Here is a 21,626-nt window from a genome sequence, read left to right on the forward strand (position 1 = left end):
TCTATATAAACTCACTTTAATGCTTTGCAGAAAGAGTATTCTGTCCAGTCCAAAAATAACCGCTTTGTACAAGATGTAAGTTTTCAAATCCAACAGCCCCACCATGTGTTAACCAAGCCACATTACACAGTTAGCTGCCATTCATTGAGAGTCCTCGGGTTTTTTCTAAATTGAATATAAAACTACGTCGACACAAGAGACTGCAGATGCTGGGTTCTGGAGCAAAAAACAAACTGCTGGAGGAACTCAGCAGTCAAGCAGCATCAGTTGACGTTTCTGTTCCTGATGCAGGGTCTGAACCCAAAACGTCAGCTATCCCTTGGCCTCCACAGATGCTGCTTGACCAGCTGAGTTCTTCCAGCTGTTTGTTTTTTGCTCCGTATAAACTATGTACTTATGAACTTACAACGGCCATTTAATGCTAATGTACAATGTGTCATATTTTATGTTTTCTGATCACCACAGCTATTTGTCTTTTAAATCCTATCCCTTAATGTCAGCAGCTAACCATCAGATAATTAATTCAGAGGATGGTTTACTTTCTCATCTAATTCTTGAAACCCTGTCTCCGCTCTGCATAGCACAGCAGAAAGCACGTACATTCAAAATCCAGGAGTGCAAATCTGGATGCCACAATCAAGTTCAGTTCAGCACCACTGCCAAGTAATAGATTTCACAAAATGCCAGTGAGGTGGCAATAGAAAACAAAATACACATAATTTTTTTAATCTATTTTTAATATAAACTTTGTACAAAGAAATGTGAAAAAATACTTCCATATGCTAAAAGCAATCCTGTTTCACAAGTTAGGCTAGCAAGTATGTTCTCAAAAACAATGGTAAATTTACTATAGTGTCAATTTTTTTTCTAATTTTTATTTTAACATTTACCCATCAGAACTGGTTGAAAACTGTACAAACTGCTTATATAAATCAGGATGAAAAATAAAAAAACAAAAATATACACATCAGAAAAGCACTGGAACCATTCTGAACACAAGGATTATCTCATATACACAAACTCCTTCTGTTCAAATATCAGACACTCCAAGAGGAAACACGAGTGAACATGGGGAGAAGAGAAACATTGAGCAGCGAGACATACCTCCCCATTTTGTATTCCTTCATTAGAAATGCCAAGACATTGCCCACCCCCCATTTCATGCTTTTACATCACTGGATTTCACAGACTCCTACATATAAATATTATATGCTGTGGTCCAACTACTAAAGGCTTTTTGTTTTGTAGCATGCTGTATATGTTCCCCAATTCACTACATTTTCAGAAACTAGAGTCTACAATCTTCCATCAAGTTACATCAAAGGAAAATACCAATGGGGATGGAGTTGACAAATTCTAGAAAGAAAAAAAAGATTTGCCAGATGTGGTCGTCTTCTGTAGACTTTGGCTTAATTCTTTTTAATGCTAGCAAGTATGTAGTGTCACAAAAGCTCTGTATAGTTATATACAAAGCAGATAACCAATGAATTTGTCTGTTCAGGATTGGAGAACGAGGGCAGTACTGATGAATTCCCATGCAAAGTCTTGCTCCATTACGCTGCTTTCTTCAAAAGTCCTTAGACAAAATCTCGGGCTTTCAGGTTCTGCGGGCTTGGACAGGCATTGTGGTCTGGGTGCACTGGACTTCAGGTTGCACAGTCGTTACTCCAACTGGTGGATTCACCACAACTGGCATGACCTGTGTGTAGAAAAACAGAATTAAAGCTCAATTGTAATACAATCCAGTTTGGCAAAATCCAAGTACAATAGAAACATTTTCTAAGGAAGAGCAGCTCTGTGGAGGCATCTGGAAAATATTTGCTCATTGAGTTCCACCACCTAATGAATCAGCTTTCATCCCAAATCCCCAAACCATCCAGCATTACTACACCCTGTCCTTTAATTGCTGCAAATGCCTTTTCTCTTTACCCACTATCCAATCAATTAAAAAGCAGACACAACCACCACATGCAATACTCAAGTATAACAAGGATATAATAATGATTGAAATAAACAACTGCATTTAAGCTAGCAATTTCACAATAATAAAAGCTTGGTCTACAAGTCAATCTCTTAAATTTAAGCAGGTACTTGAAACTCGCCAATTTTTCCAGTATTTCGTACATGCTGCTTCTTTCTATCTTAGCACCCAACTGGTTAAAAGAATTTACTTGGTCATAAGCAGCAATTGTCAAAATATTCAAGGAATGAAGCCAAACTTATGTGGGCATATCCTGCTAGCAGACCCCGAGCTAATGATAGATGTGGCTAAAAGGAGACGGACCATTTGATTACTTAGCACTCACAACTGGCACTTACTCAGCTTCAATCCCCGATTATCCACAGTGCAGCTGACCACCTAACTTGACTGCCAACAGTGAAAGTAGAGCACAATAATGCGCACAGCTTTACAGCATTCATTAACCACTTGCCAATGGGTCTGCAGGAGGATGGGCAATGCTCTGCACATCTGTGGCAGTCCTTGGCAGGCCTTGTTATTCTATATGATGTGTTAAAATGACTAGTGAAATTTGAAGTGTTGTGTCAACACCCAGCCACATCTCTATCACTTGACAACACCACTTGTGCATTAACAAAAACAAAGAATAGACTCAAATCTCCAACAAATTGAAGACATTTCTAATTAGTTTTCTTTGTGACACAGACAATTTTTAAATTCTAAAATGTTTCAGGTTCAAAAGTCAGCTGTAATAACAGCAGACGTATGGTGCCAGCAAGGCTGATTATTCTAGGTGCTTACACTTCCAACAGTAAATTGCAAGTTCCACAGATCAGTATTCTATTGCACATCTTGTGTTAGTGTGCTTCAAAAGATTATGCCCTTAAAAATTGAGCTAACTTCAATCCACAAACAGTTTACTGTCTCAACAATTCAACCACTCAAGGCAGCCGGCGTGTGATTTATTTTCCCATGAAGTAACAGCCCTCACCACTGTTTGCTGTGAAAAAGAAAGTGGGGTGAACCGAATGGGGAGGTGAGAGGTGACTTCTGCACTTTGCAATTCTGCATTCAGATTGTTACTGTTTTTTTTATTTCTGTCAATGGTGTTGAGGATTGGTTTCTCAATGCGATAGCACTGGCTACCTCAAGGCAAGCCAAACTTGGACAAGGGCTCACAAACAAATATTAAGCCCATGGCTGCCAATGTAAAGGATCCACTGCTCGCTTGAGGAGTTAAAAGTAAAGAACTCCCAGAGCTTTCTGTTCTCAACATGGAAGGCAGCATTCATCCAATCAGTTTCACATCCTGCTCACCATTCTGAGCACTTAGTTGCCCAAACAGCACCCAGAAAATGGCATTGTACAGACTATATCCCCTGAACGACAAAATCATAAAAGTGCTAATGCCAACAAACACCATGCACCAACCGACTCCCCAACAAACCGGAAGCCAAGTAGAAATCTAAGATCTATGTATTTTGTAGGTTTTGCATCACAAACCATCTCCACCCCACTCTCTAAAGTAGCATGCAATTATGTACTTTCAACACGAATTGCTGTTGTACTCCCAGAACACTCGAGTAAATAGCTCTCTTCTTTCATAACAATTGGACATACTCAGTGATCAATTCATTCAGCATTGAGAAAGAATATGTTTTAAACCTCAGATCAAAATTACTTGTCAGCTCTGAGTGACTCCAGACAATATCCTGTCTAATTCTCATTTTCTTATCTTTATCAGTTCCACTTCTTCCAAATTGGGTACATATATGTATAAACTACTTCCACGTGCAAACATCTCTCATCTTTTAGAACATAGGCTTGCTAGGCCAATTCAGAGGGTGTTAAAAAAACCACACTGGTGGGTCTGGAGTCACAAACAAGTCAGACTGGGATAAGGAAGGAAGGTTTCTTCCCATTAAGGACATTGGTGAACCAGATGTGTTTTCACAACTATTCAGTAGCTATGCAGTCATTATTACTAAGGACTTGTATTTTCTTTAAATTCCAGATTATTAACTGAATTCCACAGTTTCCATGTTGAGATCTGAACTCAAATCTCCAGATTATTAATCCAGGCTTCCGGATATTACTATGGCAACTTAATTGCTGAACCATTACTTTACTCATTACAGTTAGTCTGGTTATCACTTCCATTTTTAAAAATACTGATAAAAACCATAAATACACAACAAGGCCACTAGCACTAACTGGCAATTTATAGGGCATGTGCTGTGCACATAGAGAAGGCAACAGGATCATAGCGTTGGAGATATAGCTCAAGTCTAAACCATCACTGCATAACCAAACATGGAGAGAAAGGAAGACAGAGAGATAGGAATGGAGCTGCAGTGACAGAGAACTCATTCATAATGGAGCACCCTCACCCATGCTCCACACAGGAAAAATAACCTTGCAGTCACTGACCTAATATGTTAACTCAATTTCATCTCTTCACAATTTCTGAACATCTCCAACATATTATGTTTCTTTCTGATTTCCATGAATATTTGTTTTTCAAATTTTTATACTAAAATGCCAAAATTTTAGTACAAATTAATTCAGCTTCAATTTGCTTCCAATGGTGCATTTAGTGTAAATGATTATTTTTTCCCTATTATATTTCTATATGAATGCGTAATAGAACGAAGTATGGGAGTTAAGTAGTAAATGTGCCAAAATCACTTCTTGTAGAACTATTTGGCTTACCTGAAGGCGAATCTCAACTTTGTGTTGGTAAACTGAATCCTCTGGACATTCTCTGCGCAGAAAGAGAGCTCTACAGTGACACCTGAACACCACTATTTATCAACAATAGGTGCAATGCCTCAGAGTTGAACCAAAGTTTACTCTTTAGCAATGAAACAATAAAAATGGGAAAAGCGGTAGTTTCTAACTCACCCTTCCCAAGCAGAGCCTGGCTCCTGATTACAATGCATTATTACACAGCCAGCACAAGAAAACCACTAAATAAGTGCACTGGAGAAAGGATGGGTGGTTGACATCCCTTGTAATACAAACTCCATTTACAGCTCCACAACAGGCTAGCTCTGCCTTTGAATATACATTTTCAAAAAATATTAATATTTGACATATTTATCTTAAAAAAATCAGGAAGTGTATGCATTTTAAAAATTCTTCCACTCATGTAAGAGCCATCACCTCCACAGTAACACCCAAAAAAAACTAATGCATTTGCAAATATACTACTTTTGATAAGCACCAACATTTAAGTGGCTTCTATCCAGGCTTGAACTCTGTATTTTACTTTTAATTAATTTGGTTGAAAATGGATTGATTTTTGTGTGAGGATGATGAACCTCTCATCATCTGCTATGCTTTCTAACTAGCTTCAGAAGTTGCTTTAAAAGGAAATGTGGATCACTGAGGTCATTTGTAACGGAATAAAGCATGGAGGGGGTGGTTTAGGGGGAATGTTACAACAGGATGGAACAAAGATTGGTCATTAGTGAGATTTTAGTTAATTATTCTAAGATGCACGGATATTTTGCCCAAGCAATTAAAAATGAGCAATTATTGTAATTTAGACAAATAGAAGCTGCTTAAAGCAGTGCTTTCAGCCCAGGGGATACTTGAAGATTTCTATCAGGTTTAATTAGCGATATATTGCTTTTCTCTCCATTTGCCAAGAACTGTCTAGTCGGTAAAAATGTACTGACAATTATGGGCTGAACTGCTGGAACATAGGTGGCTGATGGTGCGTGAACGCAGACCAGTTGCTAGTCACAACTGCTCCTATCTACAGAGAGAACTTTATTTGCAATGTTTTACAAATATATCTAAACTACTCCTGGTTTTAATAAATTGATTTAATTTAGGGCAATAGTTCTTTTGTAGCATGAAGTGCACTTAAATCAATGAAATGCAGCTTCCTTCTTTCAGCCTCATTCACACTTGTTGGCTAGCTGGATGCTTAGAGTTCTGTAAAGGCTTTAATACGATAGTTTTAATATTAAATTCAACTTTTCCTTTTGGATTACTGATAACTTAAACTAGTATCTACCAAAGTTTATTTTGTTTCCTCAGCTACATAAATCAGGTCTTCAATCAGATACCAAATGTCCACCTTCAATAATTATTAATATCTGACATTCTTTTAGAAGAGCAAGTGATGTTCCTCAAAGGCTTCAAGTCTTCCTGCCTGGCCTAGCACTGAGTCAACCTCTTTCTCCTTTTGTTTAACTCCTCAGAATCCAATGCAGATTTAAATAACAGTTTGTTGTGGCTTTTGTATTAGTAAATCTCCTGTGGCCTTGATCAGGGTTAGTTACAGGAAGTGGTTATTTTCAACTTAACAATGGAGCCAAACAAAAAAAAATCTGCAGTGAGAATCAAGCGCCAGCTATAGAAATTAGTTTCCTGTAACAGGTGCCCAGCAAGTAATGTCAGCTGCAAGCTCCAACACTATTTTAAAAATTGACCCCAGTGTGTTTTTTAAGCTAAGTTTATTATAACAGTCCAGAACAATTTGTGAATCCAGGCAAGACAGCACAATGCCAGTGGCTTAAGTACTTAAAATCAGCATCTCAAAATGAAAGTGGTCATTAAAATAACAGGTGTTACCCCTAGGTAGTACTAGTGTGACAAGGAAAATAGGTGTGAAAAATAGAAGGCACATAAAACTTATTATCCCTCCCATTTTAAGTTTCCTTCTCAAGCTTGGGGAACGATAGAGAAACTGGATGATGCAGCTGATTAATATCATGCCTCTTCACCTCTAAAACTGTTGTGTAATTCAATTCAAATGTTGGGATGAAAATATGTGTTTTTTCTCTAGTACAAGACTTCTATTTTACAAAATGATTGCAATTTTTAGTGGTTTCTATAAGACAAAATAGAGCAAATTGAGAGCCATTTCAGCAGAATTTCCTCCACAGGGAATCTGTGGCATATGTGACCAGGAAACCAGCAGACAGATTAAAGAATCCTTACCACAAGAAGCAATGTAAATCAAGAAGTGCAAATTTAAATATTTATTCAATATAAAAAAAGCTTAGGAAACAAATTAAAAGAAAATGGGACTCGGAAAAGTAAAAAGAATGGAAAAGTTTTTTAAAAAAAGCTGGTTTAAAACATAAGTAATCAAAATTGGAAGCTATGAGACTCCACATTGTAAAAGCAAATTTAAAGCCATTAAGTTGTAATTAACACTTATCATGCTCTTAAAATGAACTTGCACTTAATTGAGCGGCACCTAATTTTTTCCTGGTGTGTGTGATGGGCAAGTACAGCAATTTCTCTCCCTTCATGTGTTTTAAAGCTATTGGTGAGATAGCAATGTCAAGCAATTTGGAGATGTGCATGACATCTTGGACAGCAATTTACAGATTTTCCTGGTTTACTGCACTTCTATGGACACTGGAAGCTGCTGTACAATCCAATTTCCTTCACAAATAATGTGATGATGGCCTTGGTATTATTGTTGGTGTAGGAAGTAGCTCAATAAGTTTGTGAAATGATAGTCATTACCACCGGATGCCTACAATGGTAAATAAGGAAAACTAACTCCAAATGGGGAATTTCCTTTTTTTAAGATGGGAGTGGGGGGAGGGGGAAATGAATGTTGTAGATAGAGTGGAGCAAATTTTGCTCTGCTTCTAATTGCTGATTTATATGAACTGCAGTTGAAGCTCATTTGCTGTCTGAAGTGGACATTAAAGTATTACGATCCTCAGGAGACAGGCCCTTACTCAACAGCAAGTATTACAACAATCCCTTATGACAGATAGCCTGCTCAAAGATGCAGGATTCACTCCAGTTTACTTGCCTACTGATTTTCTCTCTTGCTTGTGAGAGAATTCCAGAGCTCTGCTCTGACCAGATAACGGAGATTATAAACTTGCTGTTTGGAGCACACTTACTGTCATCATAACATATCAAATTAACAAACTGCTTGATTTGAAAACCCTAAAATGGCTCAGCAAGTCCTTCTGAAAGAAAGTACAAGAATAATAGGCTGGATGTATGAAGGAAGGATCATGCTTGGATGAAATGCCTCTGATAACATGGTCAAGATATAGATCAGATGGAAAGCTGGGCAGAGACGTGGCAGATGGAATTTAATCCCAACAAGTGTGAGGTGATGTATTTTGGGAAGGCGAATAAAGGTAGGACATATGCAGTTAAATGGCAGAGCACTAAGGAATATTGATGAATAGAAGGACCTTGGGGTTCAAGTCCATAGTTCCCTGAAAGTGGCAACAGATAGAGATAGGGTGGTGAAGCAGGCATACAGCACGTTTGCCTTCATAGGTCGAGCCATAGAAAATAAAAGTTAGGACAGTGTGTTAGACTACACTTTGGAGTACTGTGTGCAGTTCTGGTCACTGCACTATAGGAAGGATGTGATTGTGCTGGAAAGAGTGCAGAGAAGATTCACCAGGATGTTGCCTGGACTGGAGGACTTTGGTTATGCGGAGAGATTAGATAAGTAAACTAGTTTTCCCCAAGTGAAGGAGGCTGAGACCCAAAAGCAGTAGATAAAATTATAAAGGGGCCTAGATAGGGTAGATAGAATCTTTTTTCCATGGTTCCTCAAGAATGTGGCATCTATCATCAAGGATCCTCACCATCCAGACCACACACTGTTCTCACTGCTAGTGTCAGGCAGGAGGTACAGAAGCCCCACACCGCCAGGTTCAGGAACAGCTATTTTCCAACAACCATCAGATTCCTGAACTAACCTGCACAACCCTAATCCTACCTCAGCAATGGAACACTACGGACCTCTTGCACCACCATGGACTTGTTTCTAATTATGTTTTTGCACTAATATCTTGTTTTGCACACTTTTTCTTCACTGTCTTGTATAACTTATGTACAATTTATGTTCTGTGTGTTGTCTGAATCTACGTCCCTGTGATGCTGCTTCAAGCAAGTTTTAGCATTGTACATGTACCTCACCATATTTGTGCATATGACAATAAACGTAGGGGTATCAAAAAAAACAAGAAGACATAGGTTTAACGTGAGAGGAAGGAGTTTTAAAGGGGAATTGATGGGAAAGTTGTTTTTGTTTTGCTCAGAGTGGTTGGTATCTGGAACGTGCTGCCAGCGAAGGAGGTAGAATCAGATATAATCATTACATTTAAGAGGCATTCAGACAGGCACTCAAACAGGCAAGGCATACAGACCTAGTGTGGGCAAATTAGTACAAATGGGGAGAAAAGGTTGGCATTGGACATGGTGGGCTTAAGGGCCCGTTTCTGTACTGTACAATGCTATGACCTCAAGTGACTCGCTGAGCTTTACAATGTATTTGCAAATCTTTACCACAGCTACCTAATCAATAGCATTATAGCACGATGCCCAGTGTCTGACCAATTAGACTGCAGCATGGAAACAAGCTATTGAGGACACATGGGCAGGAACCAAAAATGGACAAAAATTGCTGGTGAGTATTTTACACAAAGTCCAAGGGAAATATAGCCTTGGCCATAAATAAGATGTTGGAGGAAGCTCATTTCTAAAACAATGCTATGTATAAATCTGTCGATTACATTGGTCTTCAGTTGGAGGTGGATGAAGATTTGTATCAAATACCTACAGGTGGGTCCTTGAAACACAGGATGATGTTTTATTATCTTGTTCAATATCCAATAGTCAAAGACCTAGTTATTTAAAGTGCAGCTGTTAATACTTTTTTTTCATCGATCAGACAATACCTAACAATGCAAACTATTTCTACTCAAGTCTACATAACATAAAAAGAGCACAATTTATAAGATGCAAGTAGCAAAGTAATGTTTTAAGAGCAGAATGTGAAACAAGATGGTCAAAAGAACATGAACACTGAAAGTAAGAACAACCATGACCAATGGATTTCAAAGTACTCAGAAAAGGCACTTAATCAATAACGCTCCAATAGGAGATTGTTCAGAATGAGGCTTACTGCACTTAGTAACTAGCAAATTTCATTTAGTAACACAATGGTCAGTAAAAGACAAGTCTCACCAAACAAAAGTGCTGATGTTAGATTTGCACTATTGTTGTTTCACTTATCTGGGCTACATCCTTCAAGGTGAATAGGTTTAAAAGTACACATAAGGTTTCCAAAAATACTAAGTGCCTAGGGAAGGTATTGTCTATTTTAGTACCAAGCACAACTTACTGTGACATTTTCCTTGTTCTTATCTGTGCTGGGATCCTTATCATTTTGGCCGGCTTTGGTCTCTGACGGTGATTGTTGGACAGTAGGGGCTGGCTGTGCACTTTTATTCAATGCCTCAGAGTTCACTTCTGATTCAGGTTCCTGCTGAGTAGCTGTGGCTACAATCAAAAAAAAACACGCCTGTTAAAACCAAACAGCAGTACTGGAAAGATGAGAACAGTCTTAAATTTGATTCCATCTCAAGAGCTATTGTTTACGTGGAAGAGTAGTTTCATAATAGAGAAAAGTATTCAATTCTGTGCATTTAATACTTAGTTACTATGGACAATTGAATTGTCTATGCCTACAGCTGTTTGGTAAAGAATGATGACAATGTCGACATATTTTTATTGCTGAAGCTTTGAAATAATGGTGGCACAGAAATCAAATGAGATGAAAGATTTGACACTTCACACCTCAGAGTCAGTACCACAGTCATACTGTGACCAAAACAATGCTAGTGTTTTGGTTGAATTTTCTCCCTATTCAAAGGTTAAGGTTGTGGAGCAACAGCTCGGCTTGTCATTATGCTCTCAGACAGCATCAAGCCAAGCAGACTCGGGTCTGGTCAATCCTTCAATGGGAAACCACCTAGGAATATCAGGGACAGACTTGCTGCCTTGGTAAACAAATAATCCAAGCAACAGACTGAATTCAACAAGAATCTCAGTCACATTGCATATGCTTAAAATAAAAGATAAAGCTTTATGAACACACATTTTTAAAATCTCTTTTTTAAACAAAGAAAAATGCATTACTCTGATGTTAAAGTTAGATCATTCAGGTTTGGAGCAGTGGCAAATATAAAATGCTCCAGCCTGGTTGTAAGCTGCAACTATATACCTGACTGAGTACAAGACTTCATGTGTTCAGGCCAGTGTGCCTGCTGGCAAGGGTAATCACAGTAGCTGGTGTTCCAGCAACAGTAGAAGATGGCCTCCTTTCTGCAATTTGCACACCATTGTTTCTTCTTGGTTTCATCCACGGCTTGCTGCTTTTCCGTCTCCATCTGTTTCTTCATCTCGGCAACCATGCGATCCTTCTCCTGCTCAAGACTCTGGCGCATCTCTGCCATTGTTAGCTCTGTAAAGCACCAGTTGGAAACCATTCAGGAAATGACCGCAACTTATTTGTCAAAGGTCTGGAAAGAACAGGATTTTTTAAAACAAGGCGGCAGATAACAGATTATTTAATGCTATTTCAATTCTCCACCTTACTTACTTAATCAAACTACTAGTCAGAAGCAACCTGGAGTGAATGGTTTGAGCAGATGCACCTCTTCTGGGACTAAGAAACATTTTTACATCAGACAAAAAGTCCCCAGTTATACATCTCCTTCCTGCTTCACTTCATTATTAGAGAAGAACTTCTACACACAATCTGCTCCTAGACCACCTCTGGCAAATAATGCTACCAAAGTAGAAGAAATACAAACCAAAGTGAGCAATATATAATGCTGTGGCAGAGATGTAAAGAAAATCCATAAGTGCCGTGGAGGACAACACATGCTGAGTGACAGAGTGCTTAAATTTGTTCTCAATCATGAATTGTAGTCAGACAGATTGAGGTAACTAATAAACTAATCTTGAAAAATCAGTGGACTTGCAAGTATGGGAGCCTATTTATGATACAATGTCAAGCTTATTCCTTTGAATAAATTTGATATGGACTTCATAAAATATAAACCCTCAAAGGTGAGCTATCTTTACAGGGCTGTCCCCATGATTTGCTGCCCACTTCCTTTCAATACATAATGCATGCTTTGCAGTTGTATGTTACACGAGGTAGATAGAAGGCTGTAGAATATTACAATTATTCATTGTGCTGTGAGGTGATACAAAGGGAATTTAGTTTTCTTTGTAATGAGTCACCAATTTCAATGTTTTTAAATAAGGAGGTACTACAGAAACTGTATTCACTCCAAAAGGGAAGGAAAGCCAATATTTTCTCCTCCCTCAGCTTCTGGTGGCCAGATTCAGACTGATAGATCTGCCACGTGTATCACAGAAAAGTTACATCATTGAAGGAGGGCCTTTGGCCTACTGACTCTGTGCCAGCTCAATGCAAAAGCAATCCGGCTGGCTCCACTCCCTCACATTTTTACAATTCCCTGTAACCTTTTCCTCTTTCATGAACATGTCCAATCCTCTTCTGAATACCAGAATCATTCTCTCCCTCCACCTTTTCCTCTTTCATGAACATGTCCAATCCTCTTCTGAATACCAGAATCATTCTCTCCCTCCACTTCCTGCCACCACCACCCAGCCTGACCCCAAGCAGTGCATTCTAGATTCTACCCATTTGCTGCATCAAAAGGTAATTCTTCATGTCACTTTTGGCTCTTCTGCCAATCACCTTGATTCTTTGTTTTCTGGATCGTAACCCCTCTGCCAACAGGAAGAGTTTCTACAATGAGTAGGTTGTCTGTTGCTCAAAGCATGTTGTGTAATTAAGACACACAGAGATGCAAAAAGAAATGTTTCAGCCAGGCACATGAAAAATAAAGACTAGGCAACTGGAAGGCATACATTCCACTCATCTCACTTGCGCTATTAGGGAAAGACACTGAAATAAGGCTTTGAGATTCCTTGTGAGGGAAAGGAAACTACTTTACATCGGCTTCTCATCTCACATAGTGATGCATTTCTGCAATCTCCTGGTCAGGATAATGAACTATAGCACAGAAAGGACAAAATAAGATGATCTACTCAACCAAGACACAAACTAAAAAGGAAAGCAAGACCGATTTGTGGCACCTACCAAGATTATGCTTCATTTCAGCAAGCTCCTGCTGATGCAACCACTGCAGTTTATCAATTTCAATTTTCATTCGTCGAATCTGGCAGAGGACAAAACAAACCAGCAATTGAGGTTGGTTGACTGATGTCAGTTGACATTATTTAACAATAAGTCTCCAATTTAATTAATGACCAACCTCTGCTATCGTGCTTCCAGAGCTATTTCTGGAGAGATCATTGTAGATTTCAGTCATTGTTCCTTTTATTGCTTCCATCATCTAAAAAGTAATGGTTGTATCAGTTAATTAAAAAAAAGGCTACAGAATGAAGTTGAAGATAGTAGTTAATCAAAGGAAAAGATTTATGTTGCAAAAAGTAAAAGCAGTAATCCCAAGGATTGGGAAAATTTCAAAATTTAGCCAAGGAGGATCAAACAAAATGGAGAAATTAGTGGAATTGAAAATGCATAAATCCCCAAGACTTGATGACCAGTATCTTAAGGTCTTGAAAGAGGTAGTAATGGAGATGGTGAATGAACTGGGAGGTGACATTAAAAATTTCAAATTCTGGAACAGTTTCACAGATTGGAAGCTGCAAACGTAACCCCACTACTTAAGAAAGGAAGAAGAGGGAAAATAATCGACTTAAGATCTGTTAGCTTGACATCAGTAGTAAGGGAACTGACTAAGAATATTACTCTTTATTTTGGTGGTGATGACAGGTGGTGTAATTATTTCAGCACTTGGCTATTTTGCTAATTAATTAATCACATTAATTAATCAAGAATTTGCCTGGATTCCCATTTCTTCATTAGGATTGAATCTTTTATTTCAAGAAATATGCAAGATGGAGATGAATTAGCATGTAGAATTATTCAATGCTTGAACCAGTGAGAGAAAGAACACAGACCACTCAAAAATGGATCTACTTAATAATGTATTTAAAGTTTTAATTAATATTGATGACTGGGTTGTGATTCTCACACACTTACTACTGCACCAGGCCTTTGAAGATGACAACTTATAACAGCACCAGGTCGAATTATCTTCCTTATGATTCTGGTTCATCCATGGCTGAACATCATTCTGAGACACTACTTGGCTGCCTTTGAAGCTACTTTAATCCTGTAGGACAATTTCTTTGATAGTAGCTCACCATCAAAAAAGGCACCAAAAGTAACATATTTAGTGTAACGGTTAGCATAACGCTATTACAGCGCCAGCGACCTGGGTTCAATTCCAGCCACTGTCTGTAAGGAGTTTGTATGTTCTCCCCATGACTGCGTGGGTTTCCTCCGGGTGCTCCTATTTCCTCCCACATTCCAAAGACGTACGGGTTAGGAAGTTGTGGGCGTGCTATGTTGGCGCCAGAAGCATGGTGACACTTGCGGGCTGCCCCCAGAACCCTCTACGCAGAAGATGTATTTCACTGTGTGTTTCAATGTACATGTGACTAATAAAGATACCTTATCTTATATTTAATGAAGCATTCTGTGCTGCCTTTCTTACGTAAAAACACTTCACTAAGAAGCAATCTATTTAAACATTTCAGGAGAAGCGCTAAAGCTTCTCTAAATTTATTTTGTTTGCAGAGGTGTGAGGGATTATAACCCAGTTTCAATAAATCTGTAATTATTTTTGATATACAAAACAGTGCTTTGTTAATAGTTTTGATTCCATAAACCTAGTCGCTCTTTTTAGCCCAAAAGATGTGGTGCACCACAGAGTGAGATTTGTGCCATTCCTTTCTTACATACCCAACAGTGAAGAGTTCATTGTTTGCCCTGACAACTTCAGGCATAGAACACAAGGCTGACTATAAAACTGGACTTTGGTACTGCGCTCAAGAAAAGGTATTGTAATAGAACTTTAGGTTTAAGTATTTACAGTTCAGTAATGCATATACATTTTAGCCATTAAGTGGACACTTAGCACATTACTCATTCTATATACCAAAACTAGAGGCATAATAATAGTAATACCAAAGACCAATAGTAGCAGCAAGGGGATATTGATAAGGGGAAAATGAGCTACTTCAGTGATGTAATTTGTGTGCAATTCTAGGTAGTAGGTCTTGTCAACCACAGTAACAATACAAACCTTATTTGTATACTTTGTAAGATCAGCAGCAACATCGGCAGATGGAGTAGCTATGGTTAAGTCTGTGCTGTAGACCGAACTGGAAGCCGTGTTCACTACTCCTGAACCGCTGCCTGCCGCAGATGTAGATGATGTGCTTGTAACCAAAGTAATGGAAGACGTTGAAGTTGCCAGAGTCGCCTCTTTCTGCTGCACAGCTGTAATTGGAAATACAATCCAAGTATGAGATGCAAGAGTGGGTCATTGTCCACAAATTGTACTTTTCTTACTTGACCATCAGTTATGGCCTTCTAAACTCTCAAATCCAGAATTTGAGAGTGGGACCTTTGAAAAGACTGGGACTGGAGAGCATGTCTTATGAGGATAGGTTGAGTGAGCTCAGGCTTTTCTCTTTGGAGAGAAGGAGGATGAAAGGTGACTTGACAGAGGTGTACAAGATGATAAGAGGCATAGATCGAATGGACAGTCAGAGGCTTTTTCCCAGGGCGAAAATGGCTAACACGAGGGGGCATAATTTTAAGGTGATTGGAGGAAGGTATACGGGGAATATCAGAGACAAGTTGGTTTTTTTTTTACACAGAGAGTGGTGGGTGTGTGGAACACACTGCTGGTAGAGGTTGTGGGGGCAGATACATTAGGGACATTTAAGAAACTCTTAAATAGACACATGAATGATAGAAAAATAGGGGCCAATGTGGGAGGGAAGGGTTAGATAGATATTAGAGCAGGATAAAATGTCAGCACAACATCTTGAGCTGAAGGGCCTGTACCATGCTGCAATGTTCTTCTATGTTTTTAACTCTTGTACAAAATGAGCTTTGGGCATTTTGGAAAATGCAGTAATTCTGAACTTACAGGTTTTGTTCTTTCATACTGTTCATTATGCCAATAAAACAAAAGGGAGTTGTTCATCGTGCAATGAGAGGAAACTAGCAGCACCAAATATGCTGCCTGGCGTCACCAACCTCAAAGGAACTGTGTCTCTGCTGAGAAGCTCCAGGCTATCCTGGCGCTTGGGTCCTATTGTTTATTTCTCTCTGTGACACTGATCATCTGGACAGGATCACCCAAAAAAAAATCTACTTACTGCCCATAATGCAAAAGAAAGATTTTTTCACTCGTCTATTGTAGTAAAATTATCAATATAATGTTGTGTTGGCATCTGGCAGATTTAGAGCTAGGCTCAAAATATTTATACCTTTCACAGCCAACCTTGTCTGGTACCGCGTTCCTGTGTTCTGAGACTGCTGCTGCTGAGTCGTTGGCACTTGCTGTTGTTGCTGCTGCCTTTGGACCTTCTGCATATGCCACTTCTGTGAAGAGGTCTGAAACTTGGTTGAGGGATTCCACACGACTGCACGTTGGACAGCTGGTACAGTTTCCTTTGGCAAAAGAGGCCGTTGCTTTTTAACCGGGCTGTTGCTAACAGTGACAGCTGAAATTGTGGCTGTGGACACCACACTGGCAGTCGTTGTAATACTGGTTGAAGGGGTCTGGCTTGGGAGACTGGGAAGTGAAGAAGCAACCTCACCCTTTGGTTGACTGGAGACAGTTGCAGTGGGTGATGCTTTACCTATACACATAATTAGGAATATTACTGTTGCCCTTATAACTATTGGAAAGGATAATCAGCAATTCGATTCACAATTCTGTGTCTGATTGTAATATTCTCTGTAAAAGGCTGGTGGGGAGAGCATTTTTTTGTTCTATGCCTCCTCCCACCACTCCCCCCTCCCTCCAACATTCGTAGTGAAAATATTTACTCCTTAAAAATCTGGTTTGACTTTTGTTCCTCAAATCATCAACAAGTTTTCAGGCTAACCTCCTACTAAAATAGGGCCAATCAAGACAAAAAAGAATATTCTATGCTCCTGCCCCAAGCTAGCACTAAGGAAAACATGGCTCCAGTTGTAAAAATTAACATTCAACATCAAAAAAAGCCAAACGAGATTTTTTTTAAAGAAAGCAATAAACCTTATTCACTAAAAGGAGGAAATACTTTGAAGAAAATACTTCTTCAGACATTCCTTCCTGTTTAGGATATTTTATTCCTTTATTTCAACACATTAAATAGTAGTACTGAAACTTACACCAAACCAATAAATTTCTGATTCAACTAAGTCTAAAGTTTCTACTTCTCGGTGAATCAAAGTATTTACTTGTATCATCATTTGGCAATTCATGCTTTAAAAAAAAACAAAAACTCCAAATCCCAATGTGTTTTTGGTTTGTTAATATTAGATCATTCAGTTTGGTGATCCTATTGTTACTTTTAGATGTTAATGCGCTTGTTAATCAAGTTACGGATTGCCTCAAACAATCCTATGATTCCATAAACTGTTGAATCGGTCGTCTTGGATGGAAAGTTTGACCACGTGTTATTCAGGACTAATACCACACAGCATCCAAATCCAACCATGAGGTAGTAAGCACAACCATTACTAAACACCATCCAGATTCAACAGTGAGAATAGGTGTAATATCATTAAGGAAGGAATAATATCATTAAGGAAAGCACAGGTTTAAATATACATACTTTCTGCATTCGATGCAGCTGGTGATTCCTTCAGTGTTGGTGTTGGCTCCTTTTTGCTCTTCTCTCCCTTCTTGCCTTCTCGTACAGTTTCTTTGCTTTCATCTCCCAGATCTATAACCAGTTCATTGTCAGAATCAGAATCAGAATCCAGTCCCAAATGCACTGTTGGAGAATCAGTCTCATCTTTATTTCCTAGTTTCTCCTTCACTCCTTGATGTAGATTTTTAATCTTCTCAGCGTGTTCTTTGTCTGAATCCCCATTTGCCTTTTCCTTCCCCAAAGCCTCATTTTTGGCCACAACAGAATTTGGACTGGTCTCCTGCTTCACTTCACCATGAACCACTAAATGTTTAAGTTTCTTTTTCACGAAAGGCAAATCCTTTTCACTCCTGGTACCTTCTTTTTCCTCTCTATCTTCTTGTCCATTATTTAGCTTTGGGCCTTCATCACTGGCATATTCACTGTCAGAGGTGTCTGATTTTTCTGAATCTTCAGAGTCACTGTGTTCAGCTCCTGCATCAACATCTTCAGAAATTTCATTTATCCCTTGGGATAAGAATATATAGAATTTTCAAACACCACCAAACAACACCCAGAATATCATCAATGAAGTCTCAAAAATAATTACACTTTAAAAATTGAGATAAACACATAAACTGAAAGAATATTCTAAAAGAAGAGTCCACTAACTCCATTATTGGTAGCATTTCCTATTAACTAATATAATGCTATAGCATGCAATGTGTCAATACAAGCTATTGGAACAAGAAATAATGGTGACTGATGATGCTTTAAAATAAAGATGTGATTTAATAGTACAAGTAGAATTTATTCAATTTATAAATCTCCATGGAGATTAAAAAGATGCAAGAATCTAATCTAGAACATAATTTGCATAAAATATCAAGGATGATAGTTATGATTTATAAGTGATTTAGACCATCTGGACCAGATCAACTTGCCACACAAAAAAAATCCTTAAAATATTTTTACTTTTGTTTAAGCTTGTTATGTTTAAGCACAATATGTCTGCTGACATTGTTGTGTTGGGAACCTGGCATGAATCCCTCCCCTCTGCAGGGATCCATGGCTTGGAGAGATCCTGTGAGTATTGAGACAAACAGTGCAGCTGCTGAGCACTGAGATGTGGGGCTCAGGGCTGCACCCTGGCTGACACAGCGAGTCCAAGTCATATCAGGCTGCACAGACTCCATTTGTTGACAGACTATCCAGATCCTATAGTTTCACTCATAATTTTCTGTTGCAGGTGGTAGAAGCTATTGACCCCCACTCTCAGATGAATGTTACCACAGAGAAATCTCAGGGCAAGGGAAAACTTTATAGCTAGAGTAAGAGGGAATGCATCACATTCAGCTGGTGGTAAAGGGGGAGCCTGTAGGATCTAGGCAGTATGTCAACAAATGGAGCACTACTAATCTAGCCCAGTGTGCCAGCCAGGGTGTAGCTCCAAGCCCATCAATGCCGAACACCCCCAGCTTGCCCAACACCAGCTTTCGCGCACAGCTTCTCCACACAAAGCCACGGGACAATTCACTGCTGGATTCACACCAGGTTCATGGCACAGCACCACACAGCAATGGAGAGGGTGGGGGGTTGCATCAAGTTCCCTGCACAGCAATGATGTCAATAACAGATCTAATGACCCCTTTTAGCTCCAATTCCATCAGCGCCCTCATTCCTGGGAACACCACCTGAGCACTAAGTGAGGTACCAGTGTATAATTCACTATAGGAAAAAGCAATTAATGGGAACTATTGAGAAATTAGAATACGAGGGGATATATTCTATAACAAAATGAAGCAGATATTACCTAGCAAAAATGCAATATTTTAAAATTTATAACTGAAAAAAATAATAAAATCACTTAAAAATGCAATTACATATATTACTGCAAACACAAATAATTAGCAGAATCTCCATTGTGAATGCTAGGAACTTCCAGATAGCTCCTACTGCATCATGTAAAGTGGCATTCGTGTGAGGTCCTTAACTTGCTGACATTTATGAGTAAATGACAGTTGTTCTGTGCAGAAATGCCCTATAAATTCCCCAAAACGTCTCAGCGAATAATATTGCAATGCTCAAGTGAATATGGCTCACAATAAGGAAATCTCTGCATTAATTTCTTCCTTTTTTGCTGGTTTACAACTGAACACTGCAGAAATCCTACCAATTCAATCAAGTTTTCAATCTTTTCTTTACCAGTAGGCTATTTCATCACAAAGAAACAGTACTCCCTCCTCAAAAGATATCACACAAATGCAAATGCCAACAGGGATCATTAGATATTATCCAGAGTCAAAAATTAAAATGAGTAGTGCCTCAAATCAATTAACAATGCCCAAGGAAAACTGAATATTTTGTTTTCCGAGCTACAAGGCTTTATAACCTTGTCCTGTATTCCAAATGAGGTAAAGTGTTATCATTGGGACATACACTGGAGTGCAGAATGCCAAGCAAAGCACAAGACTTACATTGACTGCTATATTCAAGTTTTTGCCAACCACTCTTCAATACAACTAATCAAATAATCTTTGTGATGGTCAGAATACAAAACACATTAGACATGAGTTAAAAAGCAAGAGAAACTGAATTAAACGTTTTAAAATCACAGCTTAGACTAGGCAATTCCAGATATGAAATGCTGGATTCCCAATTAAGTGCAAGTAAATACAAACCTCTACCTCAGAAATCATTAATACTGGGCTTCGCTTCAATACATAACCTTCAGTAGTTCATATCCAACATGTTGGTTTGACTGTTCATTAAAATGCATCACTCCAACTTGCAGAAGATGTGGGGAAACAAACTTGTCTCTCAAACACCACACACCCCAGACCGTCAAACAGATAAAAAGGAAAAACGCCAACTCTCCTGCCTTCCTAACCATTAACTAAGTTTGGGAAAAAAATCTAAGTAATTATACTTATCTTCCAAAGAAAAAGTAAATCTTTCTTTAAGGCTTGCACTTTATTTTCTTAATAGTAAACACATTCTCACCTAACTGTGCTTTACAACTTTCTATGGTCTTATCGAGATTAAGCAGGAAGCTGCTCCGGACTGGTTGTTTTTTGGGTGAAGTGAGAAGCACAGGAGCTGACTGCACCACAGATTCACTCAGCTCCTTGAGATCCATCTCTGCTTTACTGCGATCTATCATATGAGAAGACAGAACAAAACATTAATGAGAAAGCAAAATCAATTATATGGGATCAGCCTGATGTAAGCCTCTGTTGGGAGACATCTGAAAAGACAGAGAGGTAACCCAGAGCCAATTTGGAACATGGGCTCAGAATACTGATCATTCTAGAATGCTGTGTTAGAGATGGTATGAAGACAATTGAGTTTGGTGAAGCAATGACACCATGGCCCTTGAAACAATAAACTGGACAGAATATCAAGTTATTACTGTTTTAGGTCCAATACAGAGATGAACAGCAGTGCTGCTGAAGACACAGAATAAGTAATAAAGGCAGTAAACAAGCTTTCAGTCATACCAAACATTTGATATAGAAAACTTCAGGAAAAGCTCCCTACTCTATCTGTCTATCATGTGGCCTCCAATATACAATGAAAAATAAATAATAAAAATAACTGGGACGGTGTGCTGCTGGGAACTACTTTGTTGAATCATAAAAACAATGTAATTTTTTTTGGATAAAGCAATATGCTTTCATTCCTATTCATCTATATCCCTCTCAAAGAATTTAATTCCTCCCTCCCAAGTCTCTTCCCCAGAAAAGCCTAAAGAAAATGGCACACACCAGTGGACAATCCCAATGCATGCACATACACTGCTCCCACCCAATATCTTCATCTCACTGCAGGTTGACTAAAAATCCCACACAGCCAATGGAAAAACATTTTGTGGTCACAACTAACCAAGGTTTAGGTTAAGGATGCTGCCCGTAGGAGGGGTTTTCAAAGTCCTTTCTGATTTAGCAGCAATGGGAGTGGAGGACTGAGGAGAGAAGGGTTTTGGGCTGCCCGACACACTGCCAGCTTGACTCGTCTTCACAGATCCAGGAGAAGCTGAAAGAGGAAACAAACTGGATCAATGTGGAGCTGGCAGAGAATTTCAGGTTTCGAACATCGTTTG

General features: G+C 38.9%; 1 protein-coding gene across 12 annotated transcripts in view; it reads right to left on the bottom strand.

The window, feature by feature from the left end:
• Positions 1-726: 726 nt before the first annotated feature.
• Positions 727-21,626, bottom strand: part of zmynd8 (zinc finger, MYND-type containing 8) — a 77,168-nt gene continuing 56,268 nt past the window's right edge. For 7 of the 12 annotated variants that reach the window (XM_052031000.1, XM_052030999.1, XM_052030994.1 and 4 more), the window contains 10 exons: positions 21,410-21,559; positions 20,528-20,680; positions 17,507-18,052; positions 16,169-16,543; positions 14,971-15,167; positions 13,069-13,149; positions 12,894-12,972; positions 10,977-11,216; positions 10,095-10,252; positions 740-1,699 (listed from right to left, as the gene is read on the bottom strand). In XM_052031000.1, coding sequence (XP_051886960.1) covers positions 1,598-1,699; positions 10,095-10,252; positions 10,977-11,216; positions 12,894-12,972; positions 13,069-13,149; positions 14,971-15,167; positions 16,169-16,543; positions 17,507-18,052; positions 20,528-20,680; positions 21,410-21,559 — 2,081 coding nt within the window. In that variant the 3' untranslated portion in view covers positions 740-1,597. Of the gene's footprint in view, positions 1,700-4,672; positions 4,725-10,094; positions 10,253-10,976; positions 11,217-12,893; positions 12,973-13,068; positions 13,150-14,970; positions 15,168-16,168; positions 16,544-17,506; positions 18,053-20,527; positions 20,681-21,409; positions 21,560-21,626 lie in introns of all 12 variants that reach the window. The other 5 variants (XM_052030998.1, XM_052030997.1, XM_052030992.1 and 2 more) reach the window with 4 other exon arrangements.

The sequence above is a fragment of the Pristis pectinata genome, chromosome 16, assembly GCF_009764475.1.
Source record: "Pristis pectinata isolate sPriPec2 chromosome 16, sPriPec2.1.pri, whole genome shotgun sequence".
In the NCBI taxonomy this organism is placed as follows: domain Eukaryota; kingdom Metazoa; phylum Chordata; class Chondrichthyes; order Rhinopristiformes; family Pristidae; genus Pristis; species Pristis pectinata.